This window comes from Camelus ferus, chromosome 23 (genome assembly GCF_009834535.1).
Source record: "Camelus ferus isolate YT-003-E chromosome 23, BCGSAC_Cfer_1.0, whole genome shotgun sequence".
Classification (NCBI taxonomy): domain Eukaryota; kingdom Metazoa; phylum Chordata; class Mammalia; order Artiodactyla; family Camelidae; genus Camelus; species Camelus ferus.
This window is the reverse complement of record NC_045718.1, coordinates 20,702,558-20,719,733: the sequence shown is the minus strand read 5'-3', so window position 1 is coordinate 20,719,733 and position 17,176 is coordinate 20,702,558. Positions and strand designations below refer to the sequence as shown.

Sequence of the window (17,176 nt, the reverse complement as noted above, 5' to 3'; positions counted from 1 at the left end):
AGGGAACCAAGAATGTTCAATAAGGATTTGTTGAAGGAATGCACAAACTGAAAAAGGTAATTTACCAACATGCACTCATTCACTCAACAAACATTTACCGAGGCAGGCTGGCTGGGGATATAATGGTGAACAAAAGCACACACAGCCCTTGCCCACATGGACCTTACGACCTAATCAAATACTTAAGTGGATAAATGTAAATTACATCATTCTCTGTGCACAAAAGATCAGCATGAGGAGCCAAGAAAACTTGTACTAGAGCAATTTGGCCTGGCCAGAGAGGTTAGAGAAGATTTCCCTAAGGAAGTGCCCTTAAGCTGAAGGATGAGCAAGAACTGAGGAGGTGGAGTGGGGTGAGTATAGCTCAGTGGTAGAGGTGCATGCTTAGCATGCACAAGGTCCTGGGTTCAATCTCAAGGTCTTCCATTAAAAAAAAAAAAAATAAAAGAACTAAAATGGGGAAGAGACGAGGGAAGAGTGTCCCAAGCAGAGGGAACAATGTGCGCACAGGTCCTTCGGTGGGAAAGACCAAGTGGAGAGACAGTTGGAATGGCCAGTCCTGTTAGGTGGAGTGATGGAATGAGGCTGGGGAGGGCAGCCAGGGCCAGACCATGCCCAGCCTTGGCAACTGGGGTTTGGCTCATCTCTTCAGAGCACTGGGAAGCCAGAGCTGTGATGGTGGTGGTGGTGGAGGGGGAGGAGGAAGACAAGGAAGAGGATGTGTATTTTGCAATGATCAGATCTGGGTTTTGAAAAGATCACTCTGGCAGCAAAATGGAGTGTAACCCAGGGACAGAGGGGCCGAGTGTGTGTACAGAGACAGGCAGGAGACTCATAGCCCAGGAGAGAGAGTGGAAATACCCCCTTCCACGAAAGATCCAACTCCTCTGGTCTAGTTCTCCCCACGCAGCCTTGCTTCCAAGAGGCCCCGCCCACAAGAGGGAGGCAGGCTTTGCTGCAGTCAGCTCTCCCCTCCAGACAGAGAAAGTGAACAAACCGGGGAGTCTGGCCAGCAAATTAGTTCACTTTGAGTCCATGCAAATCAGTTCCTCCCAGGTAAAATGATAAAAATGTGGTTTCTGAATCTGCAAGTTCAAAATTCAGCTCTGGATTGATGGTGACTCCAAGTACAGGTAGCCTTTATAAAGGCCCCCACCCCAAGCATATGGAACAGGCGATATCATCTCCTTTATTCACATCTTGACTCCAGTTGAGAGGCTGTCTCTTCCCTAAAAAGATGTGGAAGTGAGGCCTAGAGAGTTTTAATAACTTGTACAAAGTCAGTAATTTCTAAGGACCAGTTCCCTTGCACTTTCTAAAACTTACCAGGTATGGAGTACATTCAAAATACTCTACTGTTCAGCAACATCTTTATAGACAAATAATGAAGAGAATCATAGAAACATGCTTTTAAATTAATTAAAAAAAAAAAAAAAACTTCCGTACTTTGTACTTTAATTACAATCTCCAGCCCCTAGAGTAGAAGGGCTAAAGGAAGAAGGGGCAGTCAGCCTAAACCTTAAAACTGACAAACTGCACCTTCCACAGTTTCTGGTATTATGTAACACTGCACCCAAGAAATTCACAAATGCTTTTAATGAGCCTTCCTGTATAGGTGTCAGGGCCTTCATTTCTAGATTTGAGAGATCTTAGATCCAGTTTTCAGTCTCTAAGAAAAATGAGTTTTCCCTTGCTAGTCACTCTCACCTGCCATTCTTTCTTTAGCTTAACTAACCACCAGAAAAAGCTCAGCAGTTGTCCCGGGGCCTCTTACTGTATGTTCTACTCCCTACACTGTTCCTGTTTCCCCTTTGCTTCCAAGGAGGGTTTCCTGCTCTGACCCTTTCTTTCATATGGTTTCCCTTACACCTCTGAACCCTTTTGTGATGTTTCAGGGCTTTATTACTGCATTGTTACTTGTTTATTCTTTTCTCTACTGCCTGTTCCCCCAGGGAGCAGCTGAAAATTCAAGCCATGGCCCTCAAGTTGTCGCTAGAGATTTTAGTTTATATTTGTAATAATTACTCAAGAACATTCCAAAACTAGACAAACAAACGGATCTGATTTCCCCACCAACCAAAGTCAAATATAATCTGGTATTTCACACGGTTTTCTTTTTTTGTCAGTCCATAGTACAGATTCATACACTCATGATTTTTGATAACCAAAATTCAGAGGGATGTCTGTGTTTGGCAGTTTTTCTGATTTTTTTTGACAAGAATCCTTTAAAACCTGCACTTTGGATTGATAATGTTCTGACTATCTCCTTGAATTAGGAAGCTCCAGGTTGGGGGGGGCTTGTCATTGACAGAGCAGGGAGAGGTCTTAAGAGGACTTTGAAATTGCAAAGTTTGTGTTAAACATTTGGCTTTCACTCAAATTGGCAGTCTCTTTCCAAAAGGAGAATTATTCTCTCATCTTTAAAGTATGCTGTGTTTAGTCAGTTTGGATGCTAGGCAAATTATCAGGAGAGTTCTCAAGAATTAAGAAGAAAAAGCCAAGCCATCTTACTCAACCTGGGGCCACAACTTCCAGGGGTGCTGGTGAATAATGGTATGGTTTCCCTTCACTTTAACCTACTTCTGGCTGTGTTAACATTATCCTAGGACAACCAGCTGAAAAAGGACAAATTTGAGTCAAGATGCCAAAGTATTTTGACTATACAATGCTAGGGGGAAGAAAACTTTATTTGACTGAAATGGTTTGCTGTCATGTAAAGGATATTACTCTTTCTGGAGTGCATGATTATAACTTTTTCTAACCTGGAAAAATGTACCTCTGACACCTTGCCTCCTTCTAGGTTATGAGAGTATAATACACGTTGTTTGGGAAGTGGCTTACAGGAGGAAAAAAAATGCCTGCACAAAGTAGAGTTTTATAAGTGACTACTGAGTTGAACTGAACCTCAGAGCCTGTTTTTATATGGGTCTCAACATCTCCCAATTCAGCCTGCTTAGTTATTGATGGGATTGCTACCCTGTTCGCTGAGCATCCTTGCCTTTTACATCCCCTTACTGATTCCTCTTTGGGCATTAAATTCTCCCACTTGGAGGAATCTATTTTTTAAATAAAGGGACACAGCAGCTCCCAACAGGAGGCAAAATGGTCTTCCAACTGCCTCCTGGCCATTTCCATAGGATATCTTGACCCATAAGTGGCTCCCTAATTTCTCTATAGGAGGGTCTGTTTAGAAGGAAGTTTGAAGCTATGTTTACATACTTGACTGCACAAACATCAACTGTCTATACCAAAGGAGAAATTATGTATGTCCCCAATCCCACCTTCCCACTCCTTAGCACTGCCACCATCCAGACTTCAAATTCAGCATGTTAAAAACAGGCTCAGCATTTTACCCTTAAAATCAGCTCCTTGCCCCACCTTCCCAACTTCATCACCTGTTTCAAGCAATATTTTCCTTGTCAGGTTAAAAACAATATTTGTTAAATTTTCCTCATCAGCTTTCACTCTCTCAATACCAAATTCATCATCAAATCCTATCAATTCTTCCTTTATAATGTCTCAGAAATTTTCCTCTATTCTTCTCTATTCCAGCAGAACAGAAATAGAAGAGGATTTGGTTCCTGAGTATGGGTGGGAAGATGAGATACACATCATACGCAAGTGGAAAAAATTTTGTAGAATTAAAAAAAATATTTTTTAATGCAAAAAACGGCCCCAAACAACTCTTACACACAGACCCTAAGGCACTGGGTGGCACTGCCTTTGTCTTGCAGCAACCCAGAGCACTTGGAGGGCCTTCAGGGGCTGTAGCCAGACCTTTGCAAGTCCAGTTCAGGCCACTCAGACTCCAGCCACCCCTCCGCTTATGAAGCAGGAAGCCTTCACTTTCAAATCAGCTAAACCCACCTCAGAGCACAGCACATATGTATCCAATCTAAACTAGTGTCGCCACAATTTATTAGGACTGTTTCATCGTAATTTAAATTTTTTATTGTTTATGTTTTACCTCCACCTGGACAGAAGCTCATTCTTCTGTATTCTTACTGCTCCTCTCCTTCCCCATAGCAACCAACACAGGGTTCCGCAGTTTGTAGTCTATAAATAAAACGTTTGTTAAATCATACAGCCTTAGAATTTTAGAGTCAGGAGGACTCCTGAGTTTCCCTTGTCCAATCTTTTGCTTCATATATGAAGAAAACAGGTCTGGAGAAATTAGTTGACCTACCCAAAGCCACGACCAGAACCCAGGTTTCTCCTACTTTAAGTCTGTACACTAAATGGTCCTTAGAAAATCAGTGACAGATACCTGACTTCACACAGGGTTTCCTGGGGATGGTGGTTATAGGGGTGATTTGCTTTATTGAAACATTTACAAAGATTCCGTTCATTCCCTCGCAGGACCGCCCTGGACTAACTCCTCAGCTTGGTGTTGAGCAGAGGCACAAGTTACGTGCTGCACTTGTTTATTAGTCTGTCGGCCTAACCTCAGTTCTTGTGACAGGAGGGCGCACCCGAGGGCCCCCGCAACACAGGGGCTCCCTCTCCCGGCCCTTCCCAGGCTGCCGACTGTCACACAGCCGCCGCGCGGCCCGCCCCACGTGGACCCGGCTCGGAGGATCAAAGTCTGTTGCTGCCCGGCCCCCGCAGGTGTGCCGGGGGCTGAGAGGACCCGCAGCGCCGGGGCAAAAGCCCCGCCACGCCGGGGGTACCCCGCCTGCCCCGCCCTGCCCCTCCCCCTCCTGCTGCACGCGGCCCGCGCCCCCTTCCCTCCCCCACGACGCCCGTCGCTGCACCCGGCCGCGGCCCCCAGCCCACGCCCGGCTCCTGAAGGAAAAGGCCCCGCCCCCATCTGTTGGAGCCGAGACACCGCCCCCTCCCGCCCCGCTGAGCCTCCATCCAATAGCGAGGGCGGATGGGCGGTGCGAGGATGCTGTCGTGAGGGGGTCCTGGCCAATGGGGAAGCGTGCCGGGCCTGGTGGGCCGGGCGGCGAGGCCTTGTCACGCTCGGGTCCGTGTGAAAACGGGGGTTCCGAGTGCAAAGCAAAGTTTTTTTGTAAACCGTCTGCAAAAGCGGGGGGGCGAAGAAGGCGCCCGATACCGGGCCGAGTGCAGCTGCCGCGCCCGCCGCCTCTTTAGCTCTTCAGGCATCGGTTCCTCGGCCCGCGCCACAGCGGAGGGAGACCAGCGAGAGGAAGACCTGCGTGGAGACCTCGCAGATGCTTGGAGCCTTCGCAGCGCGGAGCTGCTCGTCGCCCGCCCCCGCCGCCGCCCGCTCCTGCTCCGGCTCTTCTACCGCGGGCTCCGGGAGCCTCAGCTCCCCGCCGCTGCCGCCGCCGCCGCCGCCTCCCCGCTGTGGGTGTGGGGGCTGCTGGGGCTGAGCCAGGCCTCCGCGCCGGCTCCGAGGAGGGACGCCTGAGGAGCTGCGCGCCGCCTGCCCTCCGGGGACGCCCGCAGGCGCGGGGGCTCGGCGGCTTGACCCGGGGCTCGCCCCCGTCCGGCCGCAGAGGCCCCACAGCAGGCTCCCAAGCGGCCGGGCTCGGGCGGTGAGAGCCCCAAGCCGCCCTCCCTCCTCCGTCGCCGGGTCACCGGCCCTCGGCGCCGCCGCTTCAGCCTCACGAGTGTCCGGGCCGCGCTCGGCGGCCCTCTAAACCGCAGCCATGGGGTGCTGGGGTCGGAACCGTGGCCGGCTGCTCTGCATGCTGGCACTGACCTTCATGTTCATGGTCCTGGAGGTGGTGGTGAGCCGGGTGACCTCGTCGCTGGCGATGCTCTCCGACTCCTTCCACATGCTGTCGGACGTGCTGGCGCTGGTGGTGGCGCTGGTGGCCGAGCGCTTCGCCCGGCGGACCCACGCCACCCAGAAGAACACGTTCGGCTGGATCCGGGCCGAAGTGATGGGGGCTCTGGTGAACGCCATCTTCCTGACCGGCCTCTGCTTCGCCATCCTCCTGGAGGCCATCGAGCGCTTCATTGAGCCACACGAGATGCAGCAGCCGCTGGTGGTCCTCGGGGTCGGCGTGGCGGGGTTGGTGGTCAACGTGCTGGGGCTGTGCCTCTTCCACCATCACAGCGGCTTCGGCAACGACTCTGGTCACGGCCACTCGCACGGGGGGCACAGCCACGGCCTCCCCAAGGGGGGCCGCGGCAAGAGCAGCCGCGCCGGGGGTAGCGACAGCATGCCCCCAGGTGAGCAGGGTCCCGACCAGGAGGAGACTAACATCCTGGTGTCCAATACCAGCAACTCCAACGGGCTGAAATTGGACCAGACAGGTGAGGAGAGAAAGTCGCTGCCGCAAGTGGTTGGCGTTGGGGAGCCCAGACCCTTGGATGGCCCCGGGCGGGGTGGCCCGCACGCCCCCTGGTGCCCGAGCGGCCGCGCTGTGCGGCCTCCTGGCTGCTCCTTCCCGGTCCCGCACCCGCACCCGCACCCGCACCCGCCTGGAGGACATAGAAGTAGGCCCCCCTTTCAGCCCGGAGTCAGGAGCCGGGAAGCGCGTCTGGGGGTGTAGATGGGCACTGTGATGGTGAGAGCGGGCAAAAGAGGTCAGGAGGTGACCGGCAGCCCGCTGCAGTCCACAGCCGCACTTGGCTGTCTTTACAGGCTATCTTTTCAAGAGACTGTCTGATTTTGGCGTTAGCACAGTCAAAAATGCTTCCTAATTGAATTTCTTGGCCCTGTTGAGAAACGGAGAGCATCCCCCACTGGTCCTTAGTTGTTGGCTGTTTGGAACCTTGCTCTGCCCAAGTAGTTCTTATGCCCTTTAAACAAGTTTCTTAATATTGTAACCAGAGCTATGTAGTGATCGACTTTCCTGAGCTCAAAATCCTGGGTAAAGGTGTCCTATGATGAACACCAGTGTATGTTTCAGTTAATTTTCTAAAATCTAAACCTAATCCTGAAAATTTTAGGCATAGCGTGTCTGGGCATGGTTAACATTTCACTCAGTATTTTTTGTAAGTAAAAAGTGATGGTATTTTATTCATCTTATGTTTTTAGTGGATAGTTTTCATCTAAACATTAAGTGCTCTTGAAGGAAAGTTGGGAAATGAATGTTGAAAAAAAGGAGCCGGAAAAAGGAATCAACCTAGTACCCTACTGCCCAGGCTCAGTGATGTTAACAGTTTGGTGTATTTCCTACCAATTTTTACCATTTATATTGATGTACCTAGTTGTATGATACTACACAATTACCCTTTTTTCAAGATGCAGGATACCATGTTAATGAGTTCAGGTTGTACATTTGAAAGGTTTAGTAAACAATTGAATTTCCTCTCACTCCTGCTCTGCAAGGTGTAATCCCAAAATTAAGCTGCTCTCGTGTGTATAATTCCTTTAAAAGATCAGTACATTTGGTTTAGGAGCTAATAGGGTGGATAGTGATCATTTAGTCCCAGCTTTTCCTGAAGTCTCTGTAATTATTGATAGGTTTATATTGTTTGTTTGTCAGTTTCTAAACCCCTTCCACCAAGAGACTATCGTTTACATAAATGACAAAAGTTTAAAAGTTAACCTTAACTTTTAATTAAGGTGTTAATGACAAAAAGCCACGAGAGCTGTGTGTCAAATCAGCCATTTGTATTAGATTTATCCATAGTTGCATTTAATTTGAGGTAATAGCATTCTGTTGTTTTGGTTTGGTTTGGTTTTGGTATATGCCAGAAAGTATAGCAGAATGTTCACAAGACCCCCACCTCTGACAGAAAAGATGAACTTTTTTTTGGAGATGGGAAGGTAGGAGGGTGGTTAGGAGTATGGGGAAGCAATATCATCTTAATGACTTAATTTAGTCCTGGCCTTTATGTCCTGGCTTGTTCCCAGTACATCAATTTATATTGAATTGCTCTGAGCACATTTTTCTGTTGTTTATGAAGAATTTTCACCTCCATCACCTAAATGGAATTAGACAAGAATGTTATATAAACACCTTAAATGTGTTTGATAAGAATTTTTATTTCTTTGTAGATCCAGAAAAGTCCAGAAATGATCCAATGGAAGTACAAGTGAATGGGAATCTTATCAGAGAACCTGACCAGGTGGAATTGGAAGATGATGATGATAAGGCTGGACAACTTAACATGCGTGGAGTTTTTCTGCATGTCTTTGGAGATGCTTTGGGTTCAGTGATTGTAGTAGTAAATGCTTTAGTCTTTTACTTTTCTTGGAAAGTTTGTAGTGAAGGGAATATGTGTGTGAACCCATGTATCCCTGACCCCTGCAAAGCATTTGTAGAATTAATTAATAGTACTCAGGCAGCAGTTTCTGAGGCTGGTCCCTGCTGGGTGCTATATTTAGATCCAACTCTTTGTATTGTAATGGTTTGTATACTTCTTTACACAACTTACCCGTTGCTTAAGGAGTCTGCTCTTATTCTTCTCCAAACTGTTCCTAAACAAATTGATATCAAAAATTTGATAAAAGAACTTCGAGATGTTGAAGGAGTTGAGGAAGTTCATGAATTACATGTTTGGCAGCTTGCTGGAAGCAGAATCATTGCCACTGCTCACATAAAATGTGAAGACCCGGCATCATACATGCAGGTGGCTAAGATCATTAAAGACGTTTTCCATAATCACGGAATTCATGCTACTACCATTCAGCCTGAATTTGCTAGTGTAGGCTCTAAATCAAGTGTAGTCCCATGTGAACTTGCCTGCAGAACTCAGTGTGCTTTGAAGCAATGTTGTGGGACACGGCCACAAGCCCAATCTGGAAAGGATGCAGAAAAGGCCCCAACAGTTAGCATTTCTTGTTTAGAACTTAGTGACAATCTAGAGAAGAAACCCAGGAGGACTAAAGTTGAAAACATCCCTGCCGTTGTGATAGAGATTAAAAAAATGCCAAACAAACAACCTGAATCATCTTTGTGAGTCTTGAAAAAGATGTGATATTTGACTTTTGCTTTAAACTGCAAGAGGAAAAAGACTCCATTGAATTTCTATGTTTGCCAAGTAGTGTAATTGAAGTCTTTGTCTGGTCACACAGTTTAATTCTATTTTTGTAAGAACATAATGGGACTGCTTAACAGAGTTCTATATTACAACTTTGTGATTATTAGTGCAGAGTACAGCTATGCTGTAACAGTTTTGGAAAGCCAGTTTTAACACTATGTTACATTTTTGTTTCAAGTAAGTATAAACCTTATATAACATAATGACATTTGATTTCCAGTTTTTCCATGGTAAAAAATTAATTAGGGGGATAAATAAATTAAAATTGTTACTGGAATTTCTCTGCTTTTCTTTTCCCCCCAGTGTTATATTTTGTTTATTAGAATTGTAATTGCTAGAACTTTAAAGTCATCAACAGGTTGGTTTCTTTTGACGTTTTATGTAATATTTACTTGCCCTTTGAGATCATTACATAGCATAATGGCAGCATTTTTTAAGAGTGACTCATGGATAGTATTAGGAAAAGTTCCCTTGTTTCCTTCACATAGGGTGTTTATAATACTGAAGATTAGTTACTATTCTGTATCCTATATTGCTGAGTATTATTCTTATAAACAGTTGATTAACAAATTGAACTGTAGTGTACACGTAATAGGGCATATGAGGAGTAAGAGCAGGGAAGAAAGTTTACCAAATTAAATATTTAGATTCTTGTAAGTTAATATTCAGACTACATTTCTAAATTATTCTGAGAATTTTAACTTTTTATTTTTAACAAAACTAATCTAAAATATGGACATGTTCACCAGCATTACTTTCTTTGATAGATTGGCATTAGAAACATTGAGCTGAAAGTTGACTCACAAAATATATGCAGTAAATATTTTTAAGGACATTACATTTAATCTAATAATTACATGCGAAATGAAAACTTATTAATGTAATCTTTTAAATTGTGGGTTTTAAAAATAACTTCAGAGTTGAAGTCATTTCACAGTGACCAATTGTGAATGAATTCAAATGGAGCTTTTTGAGCCCAACCAGCAATGCTTGTGCTTTGCCAAGAGCCATTGACTTGGGAGAAAAAAAGAAATCTGAAGGTTAATGCATTTTGGATATTAAAGTCTCAAAAAGAGAAATTAGTTGAGGCAAAATTCATCATTAAGATTGCCTTGACGTTGCTCAGATCTTTTCATGGTGGCTTATCTTGCAAGATGCCACAGTATCTACACAGAAAATTATTCTTGACTATTTCATTGTCTCTATGGATTTCAAATCCATACACAAATATTATTTAAGGGTATTTAAGTTATATTTTTCTTGATAGAGAGGGGTTATGCTTTGAAGAAACTAGATTTTTGTCCTCAAAAGGATGAATATTAATATCAGTTATCATGTATAGCTCTATTTTTCTAGAAACAAGGTATCCTGACTACTTTAGTAACTTTTATAGCTGACTACTTTTGGGATGGCTACCTTTTAGGATTTGAGATAATACATTGTTTAATGGGTCTTAAGATGAAAATGTTGGCATTTGACAGTTAACTTTTTAAAGGGATGCTCTTTTGTGGTAGATGGTGTGTTTTTTTTCTAGTATAAGCCTATTGCTGGCAATGGGCCTATTTAAGAACACTCGATTTTTCCAATGAGAATGAGGTAATTTTAGGAATATAGTTTGTAAGTTCACATTTACGACAATGGGCCAAAACCATAACCTGCCAATTTGCAATACATCTTGATCATTTAATACTCTTATCTGATATTGTGTGATTCAATTCCTAAACTGGTAGTTCCTTTGAATTTTGCAAACTTTTTTTAAAACATGAAATTGAGGAATCTCATTATACGGATGAACAAAAGAAAGCTTCAAATTATACTGTATCATGTACATTCCTGATTGAACACTTTACAAAACCATCTTTTGAAGACCTCAAAACAGTTTACATTATAGAAACATTTCAGTAATGATACAAAAGGATAACTGGTAAAATATATTACATTCAATGAGGTTTTCTTTACAACGCTCTATTGGGTCTTTCTTAAAGATTGTCTAACACATTAAAATCAACTGAATGAGTATTTTTTCAGTGTACAAGCATGAGACAAGGGCTAATTTTTTTTTTCAAAAGTGCTTTGAAAGTAACAGCCTTTAGATTTCAGTTATTTCACTTTTCATAATTTTAAGTAGTTTGTATGTAACAAAGTGTTACCATAGGATTCTTTTTTTCAAAGGACTTTTGCCATAATAGCAAAATCAGTGGGCACTGACTCACCTTTTGAGTTTTAGTAGAGAATTATTTATTTCTTTACAATGCACTTTCTAACCCATTTTTAGCTATATTAGCATTATCTTTTTAAAAATGCTTTTATATTTAAATATTGTGGGATTTAAGTGTCTTTTCCAAAATAGCTTATTCCTTCCTGAAAGAAAATGAGGGAAATGCCATGAATTATTAGGAGACTTAAACCCAATATTTAAATGCTGTTTTATAACACTGCATCAGTTTTAGGAGGTGCATCTCTCCTGCTGGCTCTTTTATATTTGAGCAAGATCAGTGTATTTAGAATATGTGTTTAGAAACTTGTCTTTTGTCTCAATTTAGTTAGAAGGAGGTGCTGCGTGTGCCTGCGTGTTAAACCAACCCAGACATTTTTCCAAGCCAAATGCCGCCTTAGTGATGAGAGAGATTTAATTCTCCATTGTCACCTTTTAGTTTATATGATAGTTAAATGAGTTTCTTTTTTTTTGAAGGGCATCTGCACTGTAAAAGTATGGACGAGAACCTAAAAAAAAAAGTAAAAAACTTTGCTGTATGTATTTTAACATTTTAGAAAACAATATGAATAACTAAGGTATGTAATTTGAATGGGACAAGTTTCCATCAAAAGCACCTTGGAAAATCACAACAGGTAAAAGACTATGTTAATATGTTTGTATCTTGTTAACATCTTCAGTTAATTTTGAACCTTTGGAAGTTTTGAGGGAAAAGGCCTATGGAACCTAATGTGAAGTATTTAGTAGGTTAACATATTGAGTTGAAGATTTTTACTGTTTATAAGCAGATACCATTTGAATGATAAAATGTCATTTACCTGCTGTCTTAAGATGTTCACACACGAATACGGAGAATAATCCTACCATATAGAAATATTTATTTTAGTAGAGTTTCAGTGAAGTCGTAAAACAGTGTTAAAACTCTTGGGAAGGTGGAGGATTTGTTGTTTTTTAAACTGAAACTGTCATACAGTGTTTGACCATCTGAAATGGGGATTATAATAGAACTATTTTGATGTAGCTCTACCGATGTTATGTGGCAACGCTGTTTAGTTTCATTAACAAGCTCTGGAATATCTAGCAGTCATTTTCACTGGCACAGGAGCCTTTTGTATGTAATTCAATTTAAACCTTTAAACCAAAAATTTTATTGCCCAGTGTCTTTGGTAAAAAGATGCCGAAGGGAATGTAACATACAATTAATATGTGGTTATATATATAAAAAGACACAAATTGCCATGTTATGGTTCTGCCTTGAAACAGCACAATGAAGTGTATCAGTGTATCCTGTGATTGTTTATGAAACTCCCATGCTGTGTTTTGTGTCTGCCATAGTGTGTCCTTCGGGCCAGATGTGGCACAGTTAAATGCAATTATCATCTCATGAAATGCAGATGCAGATAAAATGTCTTTAGTGCTGCAACATTTTACCTAACTTTTTGTATGTTTTATGACTGTGCGTTGTTTTCCAAAGCTGTTCCTACCTCACCATGAGGCTTTATGGATTGTTATGTATTATAAATGTTCTTTATGAGACAGACTACTGTGTTTCTTCTCATTTATTAAAAGTTAAGTAGAAAAATAAACTGATTTTAATATCTACTTCATTGTTTTGTGCGTGTGGCCTCCCCACCCCCCGTGCTATGCTGGGTTACACAGAAGAGAGTTGGACTTCAGTCATTGGAAGGGAAACTGCAGCTTAATGTAAGTGTTGCTAGTGTGTGTGGTGACCGGGTTACAGGACTGTGATGTGGAAGAAAAAAATGTGGGCAAAAATTGACAATAGAAATCGAAAGGGTAACACTGCAAAGGCTCACTAACATACCCAGTACATGTGAAGTTTTTGTGTTATAAGCATTAACCTTAGGAATTACGTCATTATAGGTTAACCTGCTGCTTTTGGTATTTGCTGTTTTTTAAATTTGTAAGCGTAGTTACTAACAAGGATTATTAAAATTTTACAATTATGTAATCATCTGGAATTATTAACCCAAGAGGACATTAGTGCATGAGTTTGGTTATTTGAGTTCAGGACTGAGATAAGTGTTGTCTCTGATAACAATTTCTTTAAAGAACTTGTACTTCTGGTTGGGAGATAAAAAGTTGACAAATCAATTGACAGTTAAAAAGCAGTAGATAATTAACAGAATTGGCAAATACAGTAGCCATTCCAAAGAAGGGATAAAAATCTTTGGAAAGGATATTGTGTAGGTTAAAACTGAAAGGAGGGGTAAGGCTTGAGAAGCAAGGCGGGGTGGAAGAGTATAGGATGGAGGGTTCGAGAGGTAGAAGGAAATTGTGAAAGAGGAGGTTAAAAGTGCCACGTCAACTGATTTGAGCTGGTTTTATAGGAATGGAGGAAACATTTCAATTTTTGAGTGGTTAAATGAGAAAGTGGAAAAGGTACTTTACAGGATAGATGTGTAATGGGAAGTAGACAGACTGGAAGACAAATCGGTTTACTAGGTATTCAATGCTAAGAGCCTTAACTAGTTCCCAAATACACTTGCCCATCTAAACAGACAGCATAGTAGTCCCTCCTTATCCTTGATTTCGCTTTCTGTGGTTTCAGTTACTTGAAGCCAACGTGGTCCAAAAATATTAAATGGAAAAGTTCAGAAGTGAACAATTTATAAGTTTTAAATCACTGCCTTGCCGCCATTCTTAGTAGCGTGGTGAAATCTCTTACCATCCTGCTCCATCCTGCCCAAGGATGAGAATCATCTCTTTGTCCAGTGGATCCCAACCATGAGTCACCTAGTAGTCATCTCATCAGATCTGTCAGATGAACTGTCAAGCTATCATAGGGCTTGTATACAATTAACCTTTATTTTATTTAATAATGGCCCCAAAGAACAAGAGTAGTGGTGCTGGCAATCCGGAGACAGAAACTGTAAAGCACTTCCTTTAAGTGAAAAGGTGAAAGCTCCTAATGAGGAAAGAAAAAAAAAAATCATACACTGAGATTGCTAAGATCTACAGTAAGAACATACCTATCTGAAACTGTGAAGAAAGAAAAAGAAATTAGTGCCAGTTTTGCTGTTCCACCTCAAGCTGCAAAAGTTAACAGCCACAGAGCATGGTAAGTGCTTAGTTAAGATGGAAAAGGCATTAAATTTGTACAGTAAGATTTTGAGAAAGGGAGAGACACCACAGTCACACAACTTTTTATTATAGTATATAATAATCGTTCTACTTTATTATTGTTAATTTCTTGCTGTGCCTAATTTATAAATTAAACTTTATCATAGGCACATATGCAAGTGTGTAGGAAAAAACATAATATATATGCATAGGGTTCAGTACTACCTGTGATTTCAGGCATCCACTGGAGGTCCTGGAATGCATCCTCCATGGATAAGGGGGGACTACTGAACTACACTTCAACTGATTCCACATTATTTTTTCATACTTAAACATTTCTGAAATCAGAATGCATAGATACAATCAGTGGTGTCTTACCACTGCTGTTGGCCAACTTGTTTTCTTAACTTGATGGATCTTGGTTCAGAAAAGAATTCTTAGGCAATATGGTCTTTCCAGAGTACTGCCAACATCTCCTAAAACCTTGTTTTGTGTACCATGCACTGCACATCTGGATGAGAGCTATTGCTTTTCAATTAGATGAAAATAAGAAAGTGACAATATTGTTTTTAAAGAAGTTTCATAGCCATATTTGAGCCTTCAGAATTGGCCGTCATTTTTGCCCCCTCCTTTATCGCCCATGTAGCCTTTTTTTCTTTCAAATCAAGTAACGTATGACAGTTTGTCACATTTGCTTATTTACAGACTTACTTCTCTTTTAGATTATAAACTCTGTGAGGTCAAGGTTGTCATCTATCTTTTTAATTTCCTCAGGATCCAGCACAGGGGCTAGCACACTGTAGGCATTCAAAGGTGTTTGAATGACTATTGAGGATGACAGGAGAGGAAGAAGGTATAGTGGTAACACTGTTAATAGCTAAAATACACTGAGCACTTTTTACATACCGGCCACGTAAGTTTTCACTTAATCCTTACAAACCATTAGCCACATTCCATTATTCCCTTCTTAGAAAATAATATTAAGCTCCTTACCCAAAGTCACTTAGCTAGTAAGCGACAGAGCCAGGACTGGAGTTCAGCAGGAGATCTAGGATGCAGCAAGTAGCTTGCTTTTCCATCCCTTTGAACTGTCAAACACCGATTTCATAAGTAAATTTAAAATGAAGAGTTCCTTTAAATTTTCATCCAATGAGCAGTAATAGAGAGGCAAAAGAAATGAGGAGAATAAATTTTAAGTTATCTGATATTTACTAAAAAAAGTCAGAGTAGCCACCAAATGAAAAAAGAACTTTCTTACCTAAGTTAAACTTATGGTTGTGTCATTTTTATTTAAAATTACATGAGGGAGAGGAATAGCAATATTTTTTAGAATTCAGGGTCTCTCTTGGTTTTAATCCAGCCTTGCAGACAGTGCCAATTATTACAAACCAGTAAGCTAAGCTACCATATATATTGTTGGCGATATTAACAGCTTCTCTTGGAGGGTAGAAACCTGTGGCTGACATATCCTTTTATGCTGAAAACAGTGGGTCTTTAGGAAACTGGAGAGCAGAGGTGATTGAACTAAATGTGGGTGAAGAGACAGGGAAAGGACCATTTGCTTTTCAACAGGGGTGCTATTAGCATTTGGGTGAGACAGTTTGTCATAGTACAGAGATGTCCCACGCATTGAATTTAGCAACCGTGGCCTCCTTCCACTCAAGTGCCTGGAGCTCCTCCCCTTCCCCTGGCCCATCATCAAGATACCCCAACTGTCCTGAAAGTCTGGGGAGGCAGTATGGCCCTAGGCAACCTTGAAAGACTAACCCAGTGGACAGGACTCCTGTCTCTCCCACATGATCCAAATGCTACATCTAGTCTCCTCCTTTTACACAGACTGGTAACACAGATCCTTTGTGTTTTGTTTGAACTTCAGTTTCATCCTGAAGTCCAGGAACCATACTTCTATCCCTGCAGAGTCAAATAGAAAGTCTGAAGATCTGATTTCTGAGGCTTATAACCATTGACAGGACCACGTAAACAGGTTCCTCTGATAGGTTAAGAAGGTTGTTCGGCTCAAGAAAGCAGTGCAGGTGCAGCCAACTGAACTGGTCATAGAAACCCTTGGCTATCTCTTTTGAAGTAGAAAGTGAAAATGGGTCTCTGGCAATGTAAAAGGAGTTCAAAACCTGTGCCCTTTATTAAAGCACAGATCTGAATATTCAAATAGAAATTTTAAAGGATTGACCCTAATTTTTCTAATAGTGAAAATGTCAAGAACAATATTAGACAAAATTTATGAGGATTTTTTTGGAAGTAGATTTACAATATTGTGTTAGCGTGAGGTGTACAACATAGTGATTCAGTATATTTGCAGATTATATTCCATTTTAGGTTATTACAAGATAATGGGTATAATTCCCTGTGCTATATAGTATATCATTGTTGCCTATCTATTTTGTGTATAGTAGTTTGTTAATCCCATACCCCTAATTTGTCCCTCCCTCTTCCATCTTCCCTTTGGTAACCGCAAATCTGTGAGTCTGTTTCCATTTTGTATATACATTCATTTGTATTATTTTTTAGATTCCACATATAAGTGCTATCATACAGTAATTTGTCTTTTTCTGACTTATTTCACTAAGCGTAATACTCCCTAGGTCCATCTGCATTGTTGTAGATGGCAGAATTTCATTATTTTTATGGCCAAGTCTTATTCCACTGTATATATACATACCACATCTTATTACTCTGATCATCTGTTGATGGGCACTTGTGTTGCTTCCATGTCTTGACTAATGTAAATAGTGCTTCTATGAACATTTGGGGTGCATGTATCTTTTCAAATTAGTGTTTTTATTTTTTTTCTGAATATATACCCAGGAGTGGAATTGCTGGATCATATGCTAGTTCTACTTTTAGTTTTTTAAAGGACCTCCATACTGTTTTCCATAGTGACTGCACCAATTTACTTTTCTACCAACAGTGTATGGGGGTTCCCCTTTCTCCACACCCTCTCCAACATTT

The 17,176-nt window shown here is 41.8% G+C and overlaps 1 protein-coding gene across 1 annotated transcript; it reads left to right on the top strand.

Moving 5' to 3' along the window:
• The first annotated feature begins 4,972 nt into the window (after positions 1-4,972).
• SLC30A1 (solute carrier family 30 member 1) lies at positions 4,973-12,727 on the top strand. The gene is made up of 2 exons (XM_032466424.1): positions 4,973-6,231; positions 7,925-12,727. The coding sequence occupies exons 1-2, from the start codon at positions 5,619-5,621 to the stop codon at positions 8,827-8,829; spliced, it is 1,518 nt and encodes a 505-aa protein (XP_032322315.1). The 5' UTR covers positions 4,973-5,618; the 3' UTR covers positions 8,830-12,727.
• Positions 12,728-17,176: the final 4,449 nt, after the last annotated feature.